The following is a 24,595-nucleotide window of genomic DNA, read 5'->3' as shown; positions in this document are numbered from 1 at the left end:
AAATAACGTGAATAATGTTAATTAAAAACCATATAATAATTAATAGGATGGGATTTTGTTTAAAGTATCATTTTCAGATTAATTTGGGAGAAGCATTAATTTTATCAAATCTCTAATCATGCCGGTGAAGATAAGATGAAGAAATTGCTTGTCATTTTGTATTAGAAAGTCTTTAGTCCCTTTGATGGTGGTAGGACTTGGAAATTTCAAAGATACTGCTTTCAATTTCTAATTGACTTCTATAGTACAAAATAAATTAAGTATTATTAATTTTTTTTTTTTGTAAATTTAAAATAGGCCAGCTCCTTATATATATAGATTAAACTTTCTGGATGGGTTGCATCCAAAATCCATATTTCTTCCGTGTGAGAGATTAAAGATGGGTTGGGTTTTAGTGTCATCCTTAATCATCTTCCTGTACTTCCTACTTCATTTTCCTTCCTACAATTGTTTGTTGTGCAATCCTCATGACAAATATGCGTTGTTACAACTCAAAAACTCTTTTTTTGTTAACTCTTCCTTTCATTTTCTTTTGGAGTATGATCCTTGTTTCTCACATTCTTCAAAGACAAAATCATGGAAAAACATAACAGATTGTTGTGGGTGGGATGGGATCACGTGCGACACCAAGTCAGGCCATGTGATCGGTCTCCATCTTTATTGCAGTGATCTTAGAGGTGAGTTACTAGGTCTTAATAGTCCTATTTTCAAGTTAAGGCACCTTCAACAACTTAGCCTTACTTATAATGATTTCTTTGGATCTTCAATACACTCTTCAATTGGTAACTTTGTCAACCTCACACATCTAACTCTATCTGGCTTTAGAATTAATGGTGATCTTCCTTCCACAATCTCTCACTTATCAAAATTAGAATATCTTTTTATCACTCGCATGGATTCATTACTGGATGATCCCACCAGAATTAGAATTGATGATTACACATGGAAGAGACTCATTCGCAACGCAACTAATTTAAGAGAGATTTATTTAGATGAAGTGTACATGTCTTCTGTCGAAGAGAGCTCTTTGTCATTGTTGTCTAATCTATCATCATCTTTGGTTTCTCTCCTTCTTCGTGGCACCCAAATTCAAGGGAAATTGCCCACCGACATTCTTCGGTTACCCAATCTCCAAGAAATATTTCTGACAGTGAATGGAAACCTGAGAGGTGAACTTCCAAACTCCAATTGGACTACTCCACTAAGAGTTTTGTCTCTCTCTGATACTGCTTTCTCAGGATACATTCCCGATTCTATTGGACACTTAAAGTCTCTTCACACACTAGATCTTTACGCTTGCAATTTTGATGGATTTCTTCCACCATTATTGTTTAATCTTACTCAACTTTCTGTCTTAGATTTATCAAATAATAAATTAGTTGGCCCAATTCCAACCCAAATCACCAAACTCTCTGAATTATCGATCTTAGATTTGAGTGGTAACATGTTAAACGGACCAATTCCTCGTGGGTGTTATTCTTTGCCTTCTTTATGGTATTTGGGTCTTGGTAGCAATCAACTCACAGGATCAATTGGTGAGTTCTCGACAACTTCTTTAGAAAATTTGCTTCTCTATGATAACAAACTACAAGGTAATTTTCCAAATTCAATATTTCAACTCCAAAATCTTGTTTATTTGGATTTGTCATCAATAGGTTTGAGTGGTGTCGTGGACTTTCACCAATTTTCAAAGCTTAAAGCTTTAAATTATTTGGATCTTTCTCATAATAGTTTGTTCTCAATAAAGTTCGGAAATAATTTTGACTACATCTTACCTAATCTTAAATACTTATCTTTATCTTCAAGTAACGTAAGTAGTTTCCCAAAATTCTTAGCACCGCTGCAAAACCTTCGATCTTTAGATCTTTCTCATAACAGAATTCGTGGAAGCATTCCTAAATGGTTTCATGAGAACCTCTTGCGCTCCTGGAAGAACATTAGTTACATTGATCTAAGTTTCAACAAGTTGCGAGGAGATCTTCCGATTCCACCTAATGGCATTGCATTCTTTTCAGTCTCAAATAATCAGCTGAGTGGGGACATTTCTTCATCATTGTGCAACGCTAACACCCTTTCTATACTTAACTTGGCTTCCAACAACTTGACAGGACTTATTCCACAATGCTTGGCAACATTTCCTTCTCTTTGGGCGTTGGATTTGCAAGACAACAACCTTCACGGTAGCATACCTGATAATTTTTCTAAAGGAAATTCCTTTGAGACTCTAAAGTTGAATGGAAATCAGTTGAAGGGACCATTACCACGATCTTTGGCTCATTGCACAAAATTCGAGGTTTTGGATCTTGAAAACAATAACATAGAGGATACATTTCCCTATTGGTTAGAAACTTTGCCAAATTTACAGGTACTCAGTTTACGGTCAAATAAATTTCATGGTGTCATCACTTCTTTCGGCACCAAACTTCCATTTCCTAGTTTGAAGATTTTTGATATCTCTGATAACTATTTTACCGGACCCTTGCCTATATCATACATCCACAACTTTCAAGGAATGAATGTGAATGACAATCAAACTGGTTTGAAATATTTGGGTAAAAATAGTTTATATAATGATTCAATAGTGATTGTGATGAAAGGGCTATACATGGAACTCGCGAGGATACTGACTATTTGCACAAGCATTGATTTATCAAATAATATGTTTGAAGGAGAAATTTCGACAGTCATTGGAGAGTTGCATTCTCTCAAAGGGCTTAACCTTTCACACAATAGAATCACTGGTACCATTCCACTATCATTGGGTAATTTAAGCAATTTGGAATGGTTGGACCTCTCATGGAACCAGTTGAAGGGTGAGATTCCTATGGCTTTGACAAATTTGAATTTTCTGGCTGTCTTGAACCTTTCACAAAACCAGTTTAAGGGAATGATACCTAAAGGTGGACAGTTTAACACATTTGAAAATGATTCCTATGTTGGAAATCCAATGTTGTGTGGAATTCCTTTGTCAAAATCCTGCAAAGAGAATGAAGAAAAGTCACCATATTCAACACTTGATAAAGAAGAATCTGGATTTGGGTGGAAATCCGTTGTAGTGGGATATGCATGTGGGATGATATTTGGAATAATATTGGGTTGTAATGTGTTCTTCATTGGAAAACCCCAATTGCTTGCAAGACTTGTTGAGAGAGTTTTAAATGTGAGATTGATCAGACCAACTAGCAGAAAGCCTACAAATTGTTGGAAAAGGATTAGATTAACATAGTTTTGTTTTATGTGTGTTAAGTGTTTGTCAGTATCTATTTTGTTTTATTTTACAAAACTTATCCGTCTATGGAATAAAACTTCATCTATCTCGATTACATCATTGATGTATTCATCTTTGAAAAGATATTATGGAAAATTTACACGTTCAAACTATAATAGTCATTGAAGCAGGTATTTATTAAGAACAAACTTGTATTGTTTTATCGGACAACTCAAATCTACAAAAGAGTTGGAATTGTGCTTTATCGTTTACTAACGATGTCCTACTAAGGACTAGTTCTTTGTTAGTTTTTTTCTACACAAATTCTCTTTAGTTAACCCATACTAACAACTTATTCCAATACAAAATTTCTTAATAATAGTTTATCATGTCACAAAATATTATATTACACAAATTTTTATGAATTTTTATTTTATTTTATTAAATATAAATAATTTAAAAGTTTGGATGCTTAACCAACAATAAATCCATGAATATTTAAAATAAATTAAAGTTTGATTGTGTTCTGAGTGAGACTCTGCACAATAAATCCATGAAGTTACCAACTGATTATATTCTAACACTTAAAACTCTTCTTTTTGCAATCATTAGTTAAACTTTCATTTTTCATTCGATATTTGCTAAGATGTTGCATTTGTTTTGATGAAATATTCTCTTCCTTGATAAGTGGAGAGATTGGTTTCACTCCAGTGCATTGATTCTTTTAATCTTGGTTGATACATTTTACCATTTAAAAAAATATATTAAATTTAAATTATTTTATTTCAAATTATTTAATTTTAAAAATGATTTTATAAAATAATTCAAAGTTATTGAATTTAAAAACCTTAGTCTGCTTAGAATAATTTATTATGCTATATAAAAAAATTACATATAATAAAACTTCTAAACAACATATTTAATGTAACAGTAATTCAAATCGAAAAATAAGAAGATTTAAATATTCGAAAATAAATAAAGGTATAATTTAATTTATAAATAAAACATTATACAACTTTTAAAAAATAAATAAAAATAGTAAAAAAATTATCAAAAGTTTAATTATTTTAAAAGCTTTAAATTTATAGTTACATAATGAAAATTTTTCTCTAAAACAATTAAATTTCATTTATATAATTATAACATCTGCTAATAATTTATTAGCTTATTTATCAACTTTTTCTATTGAAATAAACTAACTTGTCAATTCTGAACTTATTACCAACTATAAGTTAGATAAAATAGCTTATCAGCAAGAAGCTAGATAAAATATAGTTTATTAACTAGTCACCAGCTAGTTTTGAAAAACAGTGCTAAAATTAGAATTTTAGATGGATGCATAGTGATACAATGTGAAAAACCAAACATAAGTATTTATTATAAAAAATTTAATTATCACAGAATTTTATTAATGACAAAAAATTTATTAATAAAACAAAATTTATTAATAAAATTTTATCAATGAATTTAAAATTTTTAAGTATGGATAAATATATCGATCATTAATATTTGTATTACTATGTAAATATATGCTGATAATAATTTTATTAACAAAATTAATTGATAATTTAGAAGGTTTATTATTATGAATATTTTTGCTATTAAATTTTGTAATTAAGATAGACATTAAAATTTTTATTTTAAACTTTAATAATAAAATTTTGTTAAGAAATTTGTTGGTATAAATTGTCTTTGTGTAATCTATTGATAATGTTTTTTTTTTTCAAAATTGACAATAAATTCATCTATAATTTCTTTTTAAAATTTATCAATAATTCAAATGTTTTTAAATTTTTTGATTATGAATTTTAAAAAAAATGTTATAAATTCATTGGTAATTTGATGGAATATTTCACGGCAAATTAATTGGTAATTGATAAAATAAATGTGATTAATTATTAATATATTTAAAAGATAATTTTTAAAACTAATATAATATAAAATAAAATGAATTATATAAATTTATTTTGAAGTGTAAGGTTGAGTTCAGCATCTATAAAGTTGTTTAAGCTTCCTAAACATATTCTTTCACCTTGAATTTTATTGTAGTCATTCGTGTAATCTGTGTATAGAATACATTTATAAGATACTCTTATATCAAAGTCAATTTGATCCAACAAATTTAATAGTTTAATAAATGTAATTGTTTATTTCCTTGCTTCAAACTAATATTTATAAATTTCGATGTGACTTTTGAATAACAATCACCTATGATAAGTAACCATATTTTATCTTTAAGATAAACTTTTAGAATTAATCATTCTAACCATCAATCAACTCATTTATATGTTTTAATAATATTTGACCGTTGGATCACTGGATAGTCATATATACAAAATAAAATAAAAGATAATCGATTATAACTTATTATATGATCTTCCGATAACATTAAGGAAAGTTCAAAAGTTTTTTTTTTCTTTTTAATTTTTGTGTTTTTGCAGCTTTCTAATGTTTTTTATTTCAACTTTGGCTCACATTGTGCGTGAATAGTATTTCAATAAATCCAAAAACTCCCAGGGACCAACTTGTAAGGCAAATTTCCAAATGGCATACTGTACTTAGCAAATCTTAAGAAAATATATCTTTCATGTAATGGATGGCTAAGAGTTGAACTTCCCAAATCTAACTTGAGCACTCTGATGAAGTACTTGAGTCTCTTTACCATATCAGTCTTGCTGGTAGCAAATTTTGATTCTCTCGTAATTGTTTCATCTAATTCTCTTTTAGATTTATCAAAGAAATACGTATTAATGATAATGAGTCAAAAAGATAATCAATATTTTGTTGTGAAAGTGAAACAGAACAAAAATAGATGAAACCTCTGCAGCTTGGTATGTAAGAATTTAAAAAGTCACTGGATGAACGCTCTGGACCTTCATTAATTTCTTCATTCTCACTGTCTTCTACTTCACCTTCATACTTACTGTTGTCAACAACTACTAGATCTTTCTCACCCTTATTGACATGTTAGATAACATGCTTATTCTTTCTAATGACGTTTTAGCAGTAATCCAACAAAATTTCCACACAAATTAAGGATGCTAAAGTTAAAACCATCTAAGTATTGAAGTTGACACAGCAGTTAAACACAAACATAACAAGAGTATAAAAATGTCACATTTTATCAAGGGTTAAATATGTTTTTAGTCCCTATACTATGAGCCGATTTTGGTTTTAGTCCCTCTTTCAAACTATAGTACAATTTAGTCCTTCAACTTTAGAAAAGTCTGGTTTTAATCCTTTTTACCAAATTTTTTTAACCTTATTTGTTGTTTCAAATGCGTTTCTCAGTTAACATTGAAGCAAAAATGTGTCAAACAGTGTAAACAATCCAAATGCTATAATGAAACGTGCTTGAAACAGCAAATAAAGTTAAAAAAAATTGGTAAAAATGACTAAAACCAGAGTTTTCTAAAGTTGAAGGACTAAATTGTACCATAGTTTGAAAGAGGGACTAAAACCAAAATCGGCCCATAGTATAGGGACTAAAAACATATTTAACCCTTTTATCAACAATGAACAAATCTTCTTAAAACACTTAAACTTTAAGATTAAAACTAATGAATGATTTAATCACATTACTGGAATTGAGTTTCTGTGGCTCTTGTTAGAAGTGAGTTTTAGGCCTAACTCATCCCACAGAAGCCTATCATAGTGAGATCTAAGTGGACATTTCTCTTTCTATTCCACCCATTGTCGGGTCAGTATTGGATCACCCAATTTTTACTATCACGCACGAGATGTCTGTACCTCGGCGTGAAGGGGGTGTATTGGAAGTCCCACATCGACTAGAGATAAGGTGCAAACCTCATCTTATAAGCCGGTTTTGTGAGATTGAGTTAGGCCTAAAACCCACTTTCTAAGAGCTGTTGTGATTCTGAATCATGGCAGCTCTCTTTTTGGCTATAAACAAAAGGACAATTCAGAAGAAAGAAGGTCGAAGCCTACCCTCCAAAAGTGTTACAATCAATCCTTAATTTGTCCATTCAGTTTTCTTGTCTCTCTGTTGGCTCTCTCTTTTCTCATTTCCCTTTCTGCATTCAATCATTTCTTCAACAATTTGGGCCATGGTGGCCCAGAACTTCCCAAGGCTGGTCCCCAGTTTATGTCACTGAATTGGGCCTCCCAAGTCCCAACTACGTAAAAGCCTGTCTCCTAACTACATCAAATCTCACATGAAAGAGATCACACACAAACCAATAATTTCTATAAAAACTAACATTTCTCTAAATCAAACACCATACATAATGGATAGACCAAAAGCTAAAAAACTGTCGTTTTCTTACCATAAATGAAAAACAAAAATGATTGATTAGTTTCTTACCTGATATGTTTAGTGCCTTATATTGATTAACACATACAAATAACAAAGTAAGATTAGGAGACATAAAATAATAGTCGCATCATCTAATTAATAAAAAAAATATATAACAAGAATTTAATTATAAAATGTAAAAAAGTTTAAGTATTTAATAAATAAAAAAATTTAATTAAAAATTCACAAATGGATTTTTTATCGGCATAGACTTAAACCTTAATTGATTATAATTATTATAATATATCTAAAAGAAATTTAGGTGACATTTTATATTTATAAAGATATTCTTATTTATTCAGTTAGGTTTTCCAATGTTTGCCATACAATATTTATTAATTAATTTGGTGTAAAATATTAATTGAGGTTGTTAAATATCAATACTTTGAACAGGGGTTTATTCATTTCCGATAAATTAATTTTTCATAACTAAGAAAATATATTTAAGTTGAAAAAATGCTAACACATATTAAATTATGTTCGCCACGTTATTATTAAAACTTGTTCTTATGTATTCTTAGGTTGTTAATTAATTATTTATCTCTAGACGTAATTGAAAATTTTATTGTTTGACTTAAATATGACGTAAAAATAAATATATATTTTTATGCTAGACAAATTTTTGCGAACAAGTCTTTTTTTTTTCATGTTGCGGTTATTATTAATCTTTTACAGTTTACCATCATATTTAGAATTTCGACTTATCAATTTGCTATGATTTAGAAAACACGTTTTCATTATTGTGTGTCCATAAATTATTAAAAAGATAAGATTTAAAATAGTAAATACAATTAAAACTCATTTTAACATCATAGTGTTGTATGTCGAATTAGATTATTCAATTAAAAATAATATCTTTATGGTCACGCTTCCTGGACTGTTTAATAGACACTTGACAATGGAAACATACATTTATTGTAAACTTAAAACTTATCTCAATAACTGCTTTCAATATTCATCATGTGGGCCTGTGTCTATTGCAAACGTTAAAGCTTGTACCAACGAAAATCGAGGGATGTGTCACTGTAAAATCAAAATTCTTCACTGAGTTAAGTCTCAATAATACAAGAGTTGAAAAAAACAATGATATTGAGATAATATTCTTTTTACAATATTTAAATATTGATTACGTGTTAATATGTAATTGATCAAGATTTACTTCATAATAATATTTATGATTATTATTATTGATTGTGAAATATTTTTTGACCACGTATTAACACGTAATTAATATTCAAATGTTGTAAAAAAATATTATCTAAATATTATAATTCTTGAAAAAAATATAAAAAAGACGTCACAATTTAAATTAAAATAACAGAGTCGAAGTTACGTATATAACTTGCATTAATAGTAAGTAATACACGTACACAAAGAGTGTTGAATATAAAATTTGATGTATATTATTATATGAGATTATACACATCTTCAACTAAATAAAAAATTATGTCCAGTATAATTTTTAATATGCAACTTTACGTGTCTGTTTTTTTTATTTGGTTTCCTTTCATAAAGAAAAAATGATGCATAAAATTTTTATATTTATATAACATTATTTTCTTTTTACTTTTTTCTTTTTTAAAAAATACATAAATTTATTCTTTCATAACAGCACCATCGACATTTAAGGAATCATACCTTTTCTTAAAAAAAAAATAACTTTTTTTTTACGATGAACTATATGTATATTTTATGGAAGACAATCATCAGAGTTAAATAACGTTAATATGAATCACAAAACTTTCTTTATAAATATTTAAAACAATTAATAAAGAGATTTGAATTCAAACCCACTATTTAAGACTAAATAAGCTAGCTTTTAATGATCTAACTGTAGATTATCAAACTCTTAGTTTTTTCTTTTAAAAAATCTCTGTTTGGCTGGCCATGGCTTTTAAAACTGTTACAGTGAATTAACAATTACAAAAAAATAAAAAAGATAGTAGCCGTTAGGAAAAGAAAGGAAACGTCAAAGAGAGTATCTCTTTCTTTCTTTCTCTCCGACCCCACCACCTCGTGCCATGTGCGGCCACCAAACACAATTCAATGTCAGAATGTTATCAATTGAAAATCCTAATTGTTTTATTTTAATTTCTTAATATTTGTTACCATCACAAGATCATACTATAAAAGGTTAAATCAAAAAACTAATTGCAAGAGATTCACTGTTTTATCACCATATTTTCATGAAGTTATCCAAATTTGCTTTACTGTTTTATCGATCCAATTTTCTTGTAGTTAAAGTTTTTGTTTTCAATTGTTTTTCATTATTTTACATGCTGGATTTATTGTATACAGTGAATGGTCGACATAATGTATATGATGAGTAGGCACAAATCTTACCTCACCTGACTAAGACGTGCCGCTACAAATTATAAATCCTTAACGCACCCCTTTGAAAAGAAATGCCATAAAGTTTGTAACTTTTGCTTATTGCTGACTTTCTGGCTTTTGGGTTTTCTCCCTGTGGCCGGTTGAACTAACAGTGGCAGTGTGAAAATCTCAATTGTGTTGAAAAACTACTCTTGGCCTTTTTGTTTCAGCTCGTTTTCTCCTTTCTTTCTCTTTCTGTTCGGACAATTTGTTGTGGCAGACAAGGTAATGTACCCTACCGGTGTGGATCTATTGTGTGATAATGATATTCAAAGGCATTTTTGTTCGTTGTTCTTTAGTTGCTATGGTTTCTAATGCTGAATTTTTCTGGGTGTTGAATTCTGTGTTTTCTGTTTATTGGTGGCTGAGATGGCTAGAAGAACAAACATGTCATAAAGTTTTGGCTTTAATTTTTGGTTTTGCATGGAAAATGGGAATTCAGAATCATGATCGGTTATGCCTAACAGAAAACATTATCTTGTTTGGAAGTGGACAATAGTTTGACCACCGAGAGATTCTGGGGGTGGAAGGGTTGATTAGTACTTACTTCCTCACTTGATTATGACTTTGGGTGAAATTTTGGGGGAAGAGAAAACTCGGTTGGACTGTGACTTTTCAGCCGCTCCCACTTCACAATTTTTTTTTTAACATTATAATTCTGTTTTTTGTCTATATCATCACGGGAAAATCAGTTTTACACAGTTCTTATTTCAAATCAGATGTTAAATCTTTCTGTCATTGTCTGCTTTGTCTTCCACCGATCACTGCTGCAAAATAAGGTTGTATTTTTAAGTTCCAAGCTTATAAAGAAATGTGTCGATTTTGACATCATGCTTATTTGTATAATTTACAGGGAGTAGCTTCGTTTTTCTAAGTTGCCATATGCTCATGGCTTCTTTGAGTGATATAGGACTCGCCGCAGCAATTAACATCCTGAGTGCATTTACTTTCTTGTTGGCTTTTGCTGTACTTCGAATTCAGCCTATAAACGATAGGGTGTATTTTCCAAAATGGTATTTGAAGGGTTTAAGGAGCAGTCCATTGCAAGCAGGGTTATTTGTCAGCAAGTTTGTCAATTTGGACTTCAAGTCATATGCAAGGTTCCTGAGCTGGATGCCTGCAGCATTGCAAATGCCAGAACCTGAACTAATTGACCATGCAGGATTGGACTCTGCTGTTTACTTGAGGATCTACTTACTTGGGTATGTTCTGATCAATCATTCTTTGTGGCATTTGTGGATTTCAACCATTCATTGTTTTCATGCTTTCTCATCTGGTTTTTCCTTCATTTCCAACTGTAGTTAATTTTTAGAATTTTCCCAGTTTTTAACTCCAACATTGCTTATGTCTCTTGATTTTTTTACTGTGTTTTCTTACCTGATTGAAATGCAGGCTGAAAATATTTGTACCCATTGCATTCCTAGCGTTTTCTGTTATGGTTCCTGTCAATTGGACAAATAGCACCTTGGAGCGTTCCAATTTGACTTATAGTCAGATAGATAAGCTTTCAATTTCAAATATTCCAACAGGATCAAATAGGTATGCACACTTTTCACCCGGTTGGATTGTTTGCTTTATTTTTTACTTTTCTTTTGCCTTTTATATACCATTTCATCTAATATGAACTTTCTAATGATATGTGTCTGTTAATTTAAAGAACTTCACATTAGTATTAGCATGTTGCATAAATTAATTTTTGTCCCTGCTGTAGATTGGGTGAATTAGTATATACATCTCTGAGGTGTAGTCCATGAAAATCATCTAAATCAAGTTGAAACAAATTAATAAATCCTTCCAGAACCTTAATCTCTTTTGAAGTAACTGCCTATTTTTTCGAACAAGCATGATTATCTTCCAATGCTTTTTACATGGATTGCAGATTCTGGACTCATTTGGTAATGGCTTATGCTTTTACCTTCTGGACATGCTATATCTTGAAAAGGGAGTATCAAATAGTTGCAACAATGAGATTGCATTTTCTAGCATCAGAAAGACGCCGTCCAGACCAATTCACAGTAAGAATAAGTTTTATATCTTAACAAGACATTAAGTTCATACTCGTAGAACCACTGTTTCTGTAATCAGGATTTATATCCTAAGATTATTGAAGTCCACATATCTCCTACCTTTTTACATCAAAAGGACTGTTCTTCTTTCAAGTAACGATCCATTGTACCTCCGTCACCTTCATAAATATAGAAGAAAAACTTGTGACAGTAAACTGTCCTTTACATCTGTGCAGGTACTTGTCAGAAATGTACCACCTGATCCTGATGAATCAGTTAGTGAGCTAGTGGAACATTTCTTTTTGGTCAACCATCCAGATCACTATCTCACTCATCAGGTCTGATCCTTTTTTACCATAATCACACTTGCCTATTTTTTTATTTTTGTTGTTTCAGAGCTTGTAATATGATTTTTGTTATTTGAGTGTATCACATTAACAATATTTACCATTTATAACTTGTATCCTCATTAATTTTCGTTGTGTTCAAATGGATAGTTATTTCTTAGTTGGGGTAAATTTTAGTGTAATATAGCTTTTCATAGTATATTTGACAAACTTCCTCTTCTGTTTGTTTCTGATAGCTATAGATTACATATTGACTAGAAACTTTGAGGTGGTACCTATGTCAACTGTAGCATGATCGAGTCAATGACCAAAATTTAGTATACTAAATGCACTATTCACAATGCAAAGAAGTACTTTTGTTTTTTTCCCCTTACTTTTAAAGATATGCCTGCAGGTTGTTCACAATGCAAAGAAACTTTCTAGTCTAGTTTCTAAGAAGAAGAAAACGCAGAATTGGCTTGACTACTATGAACTTAAATATTCTAGAAATCAATCTACAAGGCCATTTAAAAAGGTACGCTATTTTCAATAGCCTGGTTCCTATGAGTTCTGAATTATCTTCCATTTTTTAAATTTCAGTGTAAAACTCTCTCTATTTTTCTAAAGGCGTTCCATTTCTTTTTCTCCTGCACTATATAACTCCACTATCTTGTACTTGCTTGCAGACTGGTTTTCTCGGTCTTTGGGGTGATCGAGTGGATGCAATTGATTTTTATACTGATGAAATTAACAGATTATCAAAAGAAGTAAGCAGTGCTTTCTGTGTTTATCTTACTATGCTGATAACTAAAAAGAAATTTTGTTCTACTGTCAACTGTGAAAGAAAAAAAGATGAAAGAGATCTGAGCTAATTATCGTGCTGTAACACTGATGGTAGGCATATACTTATCTAAAATGATTTTCGTACACCTAAAACAGAATATCAGTAGTGTTTGCATACTTGTTTAAAATGGCTTCATAGCTATACCAATAGAAGGTGTTTTCCATCAGTGACAAAAAATTTTCTCATCTTTGAAATACAAATATTTGCTTATGATCATCATTATTATACACGTCCATATCCCTATATTTCTTGTATCATCGATTGAGTTTGATGTTCCTCTGCATTTTCAGATAGAGTTGGAGAAAGATAAGGTGATGAAGAATCCTAAATATATAATGCCAGCGGCTTTTGTTTCCTTCCGAACTCGTTGGGGTGCAGCTGTTTGTGCACAAACTCAACAGTCCAGAAATCCAACTGTATGGTTGACAGAGTGGGCTCCAGAACCTCGTGATGTGTATTGGGACAACATGGCAATACCATATGTTTCACTCACAATAAGGAGGCTTATAGTTGCTGTAGCTTTCTTCTTTCTGACATTCTTTTTCATGATCCCCATTGCTTTTGTTCAGTCATTAGCTAACATTGAAGGCATTGAAAAAGCAGTACCTTTTCTTAAACCCTTTATTGAAATGTAAGTATTTTTTATTTTTAATATCATCTTATTTTCCTTTTTGCATAACACATATATCCGTCTGAACAAAATTTATAGAATAAATATGAAAACCTTTAACTACTTTTATGATTCAACCCAGAACATGTTGGAGATTCTATGTCTGACCGATGAAAAAACAAAATGTTACTGATGACCTTGTTTTGCTCTTTGATATCTTAATGGTGTCTGTGGTGGAAAACTAATGTTATGCTTCTCTTTTATCCAGCAAAGTCATAAAAGCGTTCATACAAGGTTTCCTTCCCGGTATTGCTTTGAAGATATTTCTCATATTTCTGCCATCAATATTGATGATAATGTCCAAGTTCGAAGGTTTTATTAGCACTTCTTCTCTGGAAAGGAGAGCGGCCACTAGATATTATATCTTCCAGTTCATTAATGTGTTTCTTGGGAGCATAATTACTGGAACTGCATTCCAACAGCTAGATAAATTTCTCCACCAGTCAGCAAATGAGTAAGCCCTCCTAGTACTACTATTACAATCATTAATCTTCTTCAGCTGCAGATTTACATTTAACTTTCATGTATGTTAGCCATTAAGTTTAAATAAACTATATGCTCAACACAGTCATTTAGACAATCCTAAAACAGTCACAGAAAATATCCTTTCATTTGAATAGCTTTCAATCAAAAGTAATCATATGTTGTGTATGCAGAATCCCAATAACAATTGGTGTCTCAATTCCAATGAAGGCAACATTCTTCATAACTTACATAATGGTAGATGGATGGGCTGGATGTGCTGGTGAGATTTTAAGGTTGAAGCCATTGATATTTTATCACCTGAAAAATTTCTTCTTAGTGAAGACTGAAAAGGATCGTGAAGAAGCAATGGATCCCGGGACCTTTGGTTTCAATACAGGAGAGCCTCAAATACAACTTTATTTCTTACTTGGCCTTGTATATGCTGTGGTCACACCATTTCTTCTTCCATACATCATAGTGTTCTTTGGCTTGGCATATGTCGTATACCGTCATCAGGTAAAAGTTGGTTCTTCACATGTTTCTGTTTCTATGCATGCATTTAGTTACTGCTTTCATAAACTGACCACATACACGAAAAATTTAAGCATGATTATCTACTATGTATAATTCAACTTAATATCGAAGTTAATTAACGATATCTGATGGCAGATAATAAATGTCTACAACCAAGAGTATGAGAGTGCTGCAGCATTCTGGCCTGATATCCATGGACGTATCATATTTGCATTAGTGATCTCACAGCTTCTGTTAATGGGATTATTGAGTACAAAAGAAGCTGCTAACTCAACTCCATTGCTCATCACTCTCCCAGTTTTGACAATAGCATTCCATTTGTATTGCAAGGGACGATATGAACCTGCTTTCATTAAACATCCATTACAGGTTAGTCTTGATACTGCAACTGGGATACTGCTTTTAACTATGCAAGAAACAAAAAGGAAACGTTTTTAAGGAAACCCTTTGTTTTAAAATTTCCTTTTTTATCCTTTTCTTGATCATGGCATCTTAGTTCATCCATTTCTTCACCAAATTCGTGTTAAATTTCCTCTCTTTTGGTTAAATTTCTTCAGGAGGCAATGATGAAGGACACATTGGAGCGTGCAAGAGAGCCAAACTTCAATTTGAAAGAGTTCCTTCAGAATGCATATATCCATCCTGTATTTAAAGGTGATGATGACAGTGACAGTGAAGTAATGAGTGAAAAGTGGGAAGAACAAGAACCAGTAGTTGTACAAACAAAACGCCAGTCCCGAAGGAACACACCATTGCCAAGCAAACACAGCGGTTCATTGTCACCTTGAGTGGCAATTCTCATAACCATTAACTGGCACTGGTATTGGAGTTTTGAGATAAATGACCAAGTGAGTGAGTTGGATTGATGTGATGAAAAATCATGTTTAATGCACAGAATAAGACTAGCATCGAATAGTCTTAAATTAACTATTGGTAGCAGTGCTATATAGTACCATAACTCTGCTACCCTTTCCTGTATATAAATCAAAGGCAGGTGAATTTTCAATCAAGTATATAACAGGAATATTCAGTTCAAATTTGGACTCTGATTTGTTGTGAAAATTTTACTAGAACTTAATTTTTGTCATGAGATGATATATGAATAAATTGATTAATGTTATTTAATACTTTACTCTTTCTTTCGTCCAAAACATAATGGGTTAAAAAAAGTGTATTTATTTGTTTGCTTTGTGTCCCACTTTCCATTATTTGCAAGTTGACATCTAAAAGGATTCTCGCATTGTTTATACGACATTGTTTGTAAATTTAGTATCACCTATTTCTGTCTACAGGTAAATTTAGTATCACCTATTTCTGTCTACAGAAAACGGAATTAGATATGCAAACAACCAAATTCAATGAATGATTGTATTCAGTGCATGTCATTGTCAAATAATTAAAATAATCCACTTGTCAGATTTACATCCTTATTTAGATGTGAAAATAGCCAAACTCAAAAAATTATTTTAGTGCACGTCATTGTCAAATAATTAAAATAGGAGTTATTTGTCGGATTCATTAAGTATTTATTTTTTAAATGTTGAATGAAGATTAAATTTAGTTAATTGAACCTGAATTCCATGAAAAAAATTCATTACATCTAAATCCTAAACCTGAATGTCATATTTTCCACAACTATTTAAATAAATAACTAAAATTCAAATTAAAGAAATACTTATACATTAAATACAAAATGCATTACCTTCCACTTTGACAATTTAGGATTTTTATTTTTTTTTCTTTTTTAGGAAAATGCATTTTAAGCATACTTTTTATCGACTTGCAAAAAATTCCTTCTTAATGTGTATCCATTTTAATTTAGAAATATCTTATATCAATCACATTTTAAATTATTTATAAAATATCTTTATTGTCTTTCCCATTATAAGGTAAAATGAAATGGGGAGTTTTTTTTTTCATATCAGAAATGAATAATACTTTTAATAAACAAGGAAGACCAATTTCCACATGTTTGATTGAAGGAGAAAATGATGAAAAATGTTGTGTAATGATTTGCCCATTAAAATGTTAATTAAATTTCTCAAAAATATAAAATACATTCAATATTTATCATTTGTTGCTATAATACTATAAAAATGTGGACTCCAATTTTTTAAATTAAGTTTAAATGCAAAATTTAATTGTTAGGATATTTATTTTATTTATCATTAATATATTGTGTCAATAATTATTTTATTTATCATAAATATATTATGTTTAGAATTCATATATTTATCATGCTTATATTAATTTAGGGTTATCATGATTATATTATGTCTAGACTTATCCTAATGATATCATGTATTCTTGTATGAATTTATTTTTATAAATAGAAGATTATGACAGATCAATCAAATTCTCTAAAATTATTTTACAATTTAATTATCAAGTATAATATTTATATTGTTTAAAAGGTTTTTTTTATATGATAGATAAAGAATTGGTTGATTTCCATCTACTAAATTATGACAATTATTTAACATATTGTCATTTTTCCTTCAAGTTTTAACTATTTTTGTTTCCAATACAAAATATTTTTAATTATTTTTTGTTACATTTACTTAATTTGGATTAATCTAGTTACAGTATGTTTTGATTTGTCTATGATTTTGATATTGCTATTAAAGTTATCGCATGCTAAATTTAATAACATTTAAGTTTAATAACTATGATATTTTTATCTTCCGAATATTGGTTGATAAAAAGTTTTTATAAAAATTAAAATAGAAGACGATAATATTCTGTATTTATTTTTTTAATATATATTAATTCAACATAAAATTTAGAGACTTACCTTAACAATTTAATGATACATATAATGTTTGCCTTTGTATTATATCTATCTATATATATATATTTTGAACTCATATAAAATAATATTAATCAAAATAAATGGATTAATAGGTTCTTCTTTACCATTAATATTTTAATATTTTTGAGTTTTAATCATTGACAACTCTTTCTAAATATTTTCATGAATTTTTAAAAGATAAAAATCATAAAAAAAATAGTAATCACTGCATATTATTATAATAATAATAATAATAATAATAATAATAATAATAATAAAAAAGTATTATTAAACCCAAAATATTTTTAAGTAACTTATATTTTCAAGAAAAAACCACTTTAAACACTATTACCTTTGTCAAATTTACATGACTAAAACCGTTTTTTTACATACTATCATCAAAGTTTTTTTACATACATGCAATATATTTCTCTCATAACTCTATTAGGCTCGTTAACATGGAAGATTTCAGACATACCGGTGGTGGCGGCACATAAAAAACTTATCTTGGTTCAATTAGATTTCACACGGCAGCTTCTTATCATAAAAATGATATCGATACATCTTACCAAAAGTACAAAGCTGCGAAAACTCAATTTAATTAAACCTATGTTCTGCTCCGCCAGCCACCGTGTGGACCGTAGGATCAGAATCCCCGCCACAGCAAAATAATTTTATTTTGTTAACCTTCTTTTCTTGTGTGAGTATTATAATCAAAGAAAACGTTGAAGATTTGTTAAATTAAAATATAGAATTTATTTTCATATACACAAGCTCGGAATTGTTTCAGTGAATCTGTGATGACTTCATGGTTTTGCGGTGAAGTGTCTGTCCTTTCCTCTATCTGTTCTTTCCTTTCCTCTCTCTGTTCTTTCCTATTTATTTTTGAAAAGTTAATTGAAGATTAAATTTAGTTAATTGAACCTGAATTCCATCAAAAATATTCATTACATCTAAATCTTAAACCTGAATCTCATATTTTACACAACTCTTTAAATAAATAACTAAAATTCAAATTAAAGAAATACTTATACATTAAATAGAAAATGCATTACCTTTCACTTTGTCAATTTAGGATTTTCGATTTTTTTTCTTTTTTAGGAAAATACATTTCAAGCATATTTTTTTGGACTTGCAAAAAATTTCTTCTTAATGTGTATCCATTTTAATTTAGAAATATCTTATATCAATATTTAAATTAATGAGAAGAGTGAGAAGGTAAAATGAATGGGGAAGTTTGTTTTTTTCATATCATAAATGAATAATACTTTTAATAAACAAGGAAGACCAATTTCTACATGTTGGATTGAAGGAGAAAATGATGAAAAATGTTGTGTATGATTTGCCCATTAAAATGTTAAATTTCTCAAAAATATAAAATACATTCAATACTTATCATTTGTTGCTATACTTATCCACTTAGACACTGTAGTGGCTAATGGTGATTTGCATAAGAAAAATTAAAACTATTATCGTTAACATTAATATGCATAAGAAATTAATTGGACAAAATGTGGACTTTAATTTTTTAAATTAAGTTTAAATGCAAAATTTAATTGTTAGGATATTTATAATATTTATCATCAATATAGTGTGTCACTGGTTATCTTGTATTATTTTATTTTTATAAATAGAAAATAATGGGAGATCAACCAAACTCTCTAAAATTATTTTCAATTTAATTATCAAGTGTAATATTTATGGTTGTTTAAAAAAATTTTTATATGATGATAAATAATGGGTTGATTTCCATGTACTAAACAGTGACAATTATTTAAAATATTGTCATTTTTCTCAAGTTTTAACTATTTTTGTTTTCAATACAAATATTTTTAATTTCTTTTATTACATTGAATTTCAATTAATCTAATTACAATATGTTTTGATTTTTGATATTGGTATTAAAGTTATGGCATGCTAAATTTAATAACATTTAAGTTTGATAACTAATTTATTGATATTTTTATCTTCCGAACATCGGTTGATAAAAGGTTTTTATAGAAATTAAATTAGAAGACATATTCTTACCGTATTTATTTTTTAATATATATTAATTTGAGATAAACTTAGATCCTTACCTTAACAATTTAGTGATACATAGTATGTTTTGCCTTTGTATTTTATATATATATATATATATATATATATATATATTATATTTTGAACTCGTATAAAAAATATTAATCAAAATAAATGGATTAATAACATTTTTTTTTCATACTATCATCAAAATTTTACTGATAGCTAAGAGCCTTTAGAATAACCTGAAAAATGATTCACAGAAAATTCACAGGAAAAGACATTATGAACTTCAGAACAGTTCTTACATATTTGAGAACAAATGCTCTTAAAATAAAGAAATTTATCTCGAATTGGTAGTTGCTCTATTGTCATAGGTGAAACCTTTTTTTTTTTTGACTTTTTGCCATTTGGGTTGTAATAATGTTGAAGCTCATAAATAAATGTTTACTGTGTAATTTGCAAAGAAATTAATTAGACAAAAAATGTGGACTCCATTTTTTTAAATTAAGTTTAAATGCAAAGTCTAATATTTTTTATTTTATATTTAAATATTTTTCATTTTTCATATGATGATAAAAAAATTGGCTGATTTTCCTTTACTAAATTGTGACAATTATTTATTTAACATATTTAACGATCTTACTTTTAATTTTTTTTATTACATTAACTAAATTTTGATTTAAGTTTAATGATAACTGTTTTTTTTATATTTTTATTTAGATAAAAAGTTTTTATAGAAATTAAAATAGAAGACAGTAATATTCTTACAGTTTTTATTTTAATGTATATTAATTTGAGATAAATTTTAGATAGTTCGATTTAATGATATTTTTTGTGGGTAACATATATTAATAAAAATAAAGAAAAATTGAATCAAACCCACATAATGCTACCCTTTGTATCAGATATATTATATAAAGAAATCGTATAAAGAAATATTAATCAAAATAAATGGATTAATGAGTTCTTATTTACCCTTAAGTGATTTTTAATCATTGGTAACTTTTTTTTTTTAATTTTAGTAAATATTTTAATGAATTTTTAAAAGATAAAACTAAAAAAAAATAGTAATCACTAGACATAATAAAGTATTATTAAACTTAATTGTAATCATGCTTATTTTTGGAAAAACCAAAAACTATGTATGTTAACTTTTTTAAGTTTGGTTTTATGGAAAAACCAATTAGCTAAGAGGGTTTCATAATAACTTGATTAAAATGATTCACCGAAAAAGACACTATGAACAGTAAAATTGTTACAAGATCTTACATATTTTAAAACAGATGGTCTTAATATATAAGAGGAATTTCACTTCACAGCTCATAGCCGACGGGAATAGCCAGAACCTCCACATTTCTTGCAGAAAATCAATCCTATAGAGTGGAAACACATGCATAAACAGAAAGAACAGTGAAGACAGTAAATAAGCCATGGTTGAACATGGAAAAAAAGAGTATAATCTCTTATTTTTCCCTTGAGGGAATACAATATATTGATTTTCACGTACCAAGATCAAACAATTCGTTAAAAGTGGTAAAGGAAAGGAAATGCACCCAAAATATTCAGGTAAGAAAATGCAATCGATATAATTTGTTTTATGCATATGACAACAGAGATATATACCTGAACCCTTGCATACTTTACAGTTAATTAACCCCATATCTTGCTTCATCTTGCCATTGTCACAAAACACGCATTTTGTCCCACCTGTTTGTCAGCAATGGCATTCAAAATAGTATCTTCTTTCAACGATATTGAAACAAGTTCCCATTTATTTCACACATGCAATGTAAAAACGCAGGTCAATGCACACTTACAGGAATCACAATAGTGAGAGGGGCAATGACATTAGAAAGTAGAATTCTCATTCATAACCATCACTAAAATAGTGCAAGCTTTATGTTCTGTATCATATAGAGGCTGACAAACACAACAGTCATCAAGCCAAAAAATTCAAAGATCATATGTTAGCCACTAACTTCTAAAGATTACCCTGATCCAAAAACTTTCACAAAGCACATGCCAGCCACTCCCTTTATGAAAATACAACAGTCAAGCATGTTGTTGCTGGGAATATATTTTGAAACTAGAACCAATTTGTCCTAAATTACTGCTTGGTTGAATAGGTGGAAAATAAGAGGTGAAGATTTTCACATGAAAAGCACTACACCTTTGACTGATATGATAGAAACACCACAAAGAGTGGGAAATAAAACAATCTCCTTTCAACTCTGACCAACAACTTTAGTCCAAAACTGTTTCTATTTTCCACTTTCTCATTTGCTCAATCAAGCAGATCCTAAGTATCCTTATTCAAAACAATCATTATTCCCCAACTACAATGATTCAAGTCAATGTCCTAAACACATGAATAATGATATCCTCGTCACCAATATCTGAAATGCTCCTTGTATTCTTACCATCATGATTGAAGCCTCAATAATTCCCTAAAATTCAACACTAAAGCACAACAATGTTTAAGTTCAAATGCAGAAAGATAATTACCATTGCCACCACATCGCTCACAAGGCACCGGATCACCCTGCAAAACCCCATCACTCGTTAACAAACAGAAGTATCAACTTTAATTTAACCCATAATGTTACTGTTAGAAAGTAGCACACACTTCCGTGAGAAAATGTTGATGCAATTATGCATATGCATACTATATTACACTTCTGAATGAGGTAGGCTGTCAACATTCACCAACACCACTACCCCTCTCAAAAAAAAAAAAAAAGTGTTTATCACTTTATGAAATCAAAACCCAAAAATTTCAGAAGATAATTATAAGTGTATTATTAATTTTCTCTTATAACTCACTTCTACATTGCTTTTCTTTCTATGTTTTCTATCAGACCGCTTATCACATTTATCATTCCCATTCCACAATTTTCCAAAACCAAAATTGAGGCAGAAAAAAGTAAGCACAAGGCAGAAGTAACGACCTTAATTGAAGAGAAGAAACATCATTCAATAAAAAGAAATAATTAGCAAAATTGGAAGCATGATATGCTAAAGTGAACACATTTCTGAAATATTTGATAAGTGAATACATAAACACTAAATGCACGTGGGTCTTATGGTGAAATAGTAAGTCTAACATTACATATAAAAAAGAAAATAAAAAAGTTTTCGTTTTGATGTAAAGTGAGAGAAGCCCATAGTTAAAGGAATGAAAAGGGAGAACCTTGAGGCCAAGGAAGAGAGAAAGAGCAATGGCGGCCAAAACACTAACAGTAACGATGACTGTTTGGGTGTCGAAATAGAAAGTGGTGGCGACGCCGTTAAAGAGAAAAATGGGGTGAACGATCAAAAACAGTTTGGGCTTCTTGGTGGCTTTGCGTCTGAGATTGGAAGGGAATTGGAGAAGAGAACGAGAAGTTGTGGAAGAGCATGAACAAAGGTGAACCAAAGTGGCAGAAGGACTGAGAGAAGAAGATAGAGGATGAAGAGTGCGGTAAGGAAGAGTGGCCATTGATAAAACAAAATCAAATAATAATAATAATATTATTATTATTATTAGTATGTGGAGCTAAGCTCTTCAAACATGTCACACCGCGCGTGTTTTTTCTTTTTCTTTTGTTTCGCTTAACTTTTGTATTCTTTGGTTTATTTAGCAAAATAGATTTTGATAAAAAAAATCATGGGCTTGGGCCATAATCCAATCACACAAAAATATAATGGGCTTTCCCGATGCAAGAATACCCCGTCTACGGGTGCACAGGAGATGGACATGTAGATGGTGGAGAAGAGAATAGAAAAGATGGAATAGGAATGAGCAAAGTGAGGAGAAAAAGGTTACAACATTGGAAAGGAAGAATTAGGAGACAAAAATGATAATATATTATTATACATTCATAAGATCATAATAGTCCTTTCATAAATTAATGGGGTGCAGGGAGTAGCGGCCCGTGTCTACTCCTTCACTTATCATTTTTATTAAACTTTTTTTTACCTTATATTGTTAGTATTATGTACCTTTAACACATTCTATTTCTTTTATATTATAATTAATTTTCAAATAAAGTAATTAAAAATATCGTATAACCGTCAATTTTAAGTGAAACGGTTTAAACCGTCAATTATGTCATAAATATAATCACACGTTATTCTTATATCAAGTGATTGCAAACAGCAGACATAACAATCAGTCTACCGAGAAATTATCTCTAACACTTATCAGTTTAAGATAAAATATGATTATGATGAGTTAGGTTCATCATGAATCCAAAACTCAAATCTATGTTTAAGTTAATAACATTTAATATGTATCAATTACTTGAGCAGTCTAATTTTTATTAATTTTGACATTAAGATACCATATGAAGTTCTTTCCAATTATAAATAGACAAACGAGTAGAACAAACTGTAATGTAAAAACAAACATTCGAATTGCAATCTGACTCAGTAAACCATTGACTTCGAACATATCCAAAATATAAATATAAAGCTTTAGTAAGATTGGTTCTCCAATTTTCTAAGTTTAAATAATTTTAGTCCAATAATAAATTGTTTAGTTACTGAAAAAAGATAATGAATTGTTATCAGATTTATTATTCTTTTATATTAAAGTTCATCTACGACGTAGCAGGATCACCAGTCGCCATTGTCAACTCATAGACCATCAAATTATTAAATATTTTTATGCTAGTATTAAATGTCGCGGTGGGTTTGTGTGAGTTCTTAGGCGTTGTCGGTGTCTTAGGCCTTGTAGGTGTGCGTCGTTGAGCCCTGTTCCATTGTTGTATTCGGTGTTGAAGCCCTGTTCCTTGTTGGTGTGTTGTTAGTTTTTGTGTAAGTGGAACTGCTCGAACACTAACCTAATCTCCAGTAGAGAGGTTGACCAACATTGCCATGATATTGTAGTAGAAGTTCACATTACTTGATGTAACTATAATATTAACCACCCAATATCNCTNTGAAGCAGAATAGACAACCTGAATTTATGTTCAAGTTCTATAATTTTTATATTTCAATAAAAGTTTGTTTATGGTTTCTTTGAATGAATGAAGTAGGGTGAACTCATCAAAATTGTTTC

General features: G+C 29.7%; 3 protein-coding genes across 3 annotated transcripts; 2 read left to right on the top strand and 1 right to left on the bottom strand.

Annotated features, from left to right (window-relative positions):
• The first annotated feature begins 379 nt into the window (after positions 1 to 379).
• Positions 380 to 3,251, top strand: LOC106763271 (receptor-like protein 12). The gene is made up of 2 exons (XM_022781704.1): positions 380 to 677; positions 2,109 to 3,251. Exons 1-2 carry the CDS (start codon positions 380 to 382, stop codon positions 3,224 to 3,226), a joined length of 1,416 nt encoding a protein of 471 aa, XP_022637425.1. The 3' UTR covers positions 3,227 to 3,251.
• A 6,543-nt stretch (positions 3,252 to 9,794) lies between these two features.
• LOC106765145 (CSC1-like protein At3g21620) lies at positions 9,795 to 15,788 on the top strand. Its single transcript, XM_014649655.2, has 12 exons — positions 9,795 to 10,121; positions 10,750 to 11,098; positions 11,289 to 11,435; positions 11,776 to 11,911; positions 12,139 to 12,240; positions 12,644 to 12,763; positions 12,915 to 12,995; positions 13,363 to 13,703; positions 13,951 to 14,196; positions 14,399 to 14,723; positions 14,877 to 15,110; positions 15,299 to 15,788. The coding sequence occupies exons 2-12, from the start codon at positions 10,779 to 10,781 to the stop codon at positions 15,527 to 15,529; spliced, it is 2,283 nt and encodes a 760-aa protein (XP_014505141.1). The 5' UTR covers positions 9,795 to 10,121; positions 10,750 to 10,778; the 3' UTR covers positions 15,530 to 15,788.
• A 4,949-nt stretch (positions 15,789 to 20,737) lies between these two features.
• On the bottom strand, positions 20,738 to 23,065 carry LOC106764156. Its single transcript, XM_014648388.2, has 4 exons — positions 22,745 to 23,065; positions 22,060 to 22,096; positions 21,178 to 21,261; positions 20,738 to 20,927 (listed from the first exon to the last, which is right to left on the bottom strand). Exons 1-4 carry the CDS (start codon positions 23,030 to 23,032, stop codon positions 20,875 to 20,877), a joined length of 462 nt encoding a protein of 153 aa, XP_014503874.1. The 5' UTR covers positions 23,033 to 23,065; the 3' UTR covers positions 20,738 to 20,874.
• Positions 23,066 to 24,595: the final 1,530 nt, after the last annotated feature.

Source organism: Vigna radiata, chromosome 6 (genome assembly GCF_000741045.1).
Source record: "Vigna radiata var. radiata cultivar VC1973A chromosome 6, Vradiata_ver6, whole genome shotgun sequence".
Taxonomy (NCBI): domain Eukaryota; kingdom Viridiplantae; phylum Streptophyta; class Magnoliopsida; order Fabales; family Fabaceae; genus Vigna; species Vigna radiata.
The sequence above is the reverse complement of the archived record's forward strand: the minus strand, read 5'-3'. Positions and strand labels throughout refer to the sequence as shown.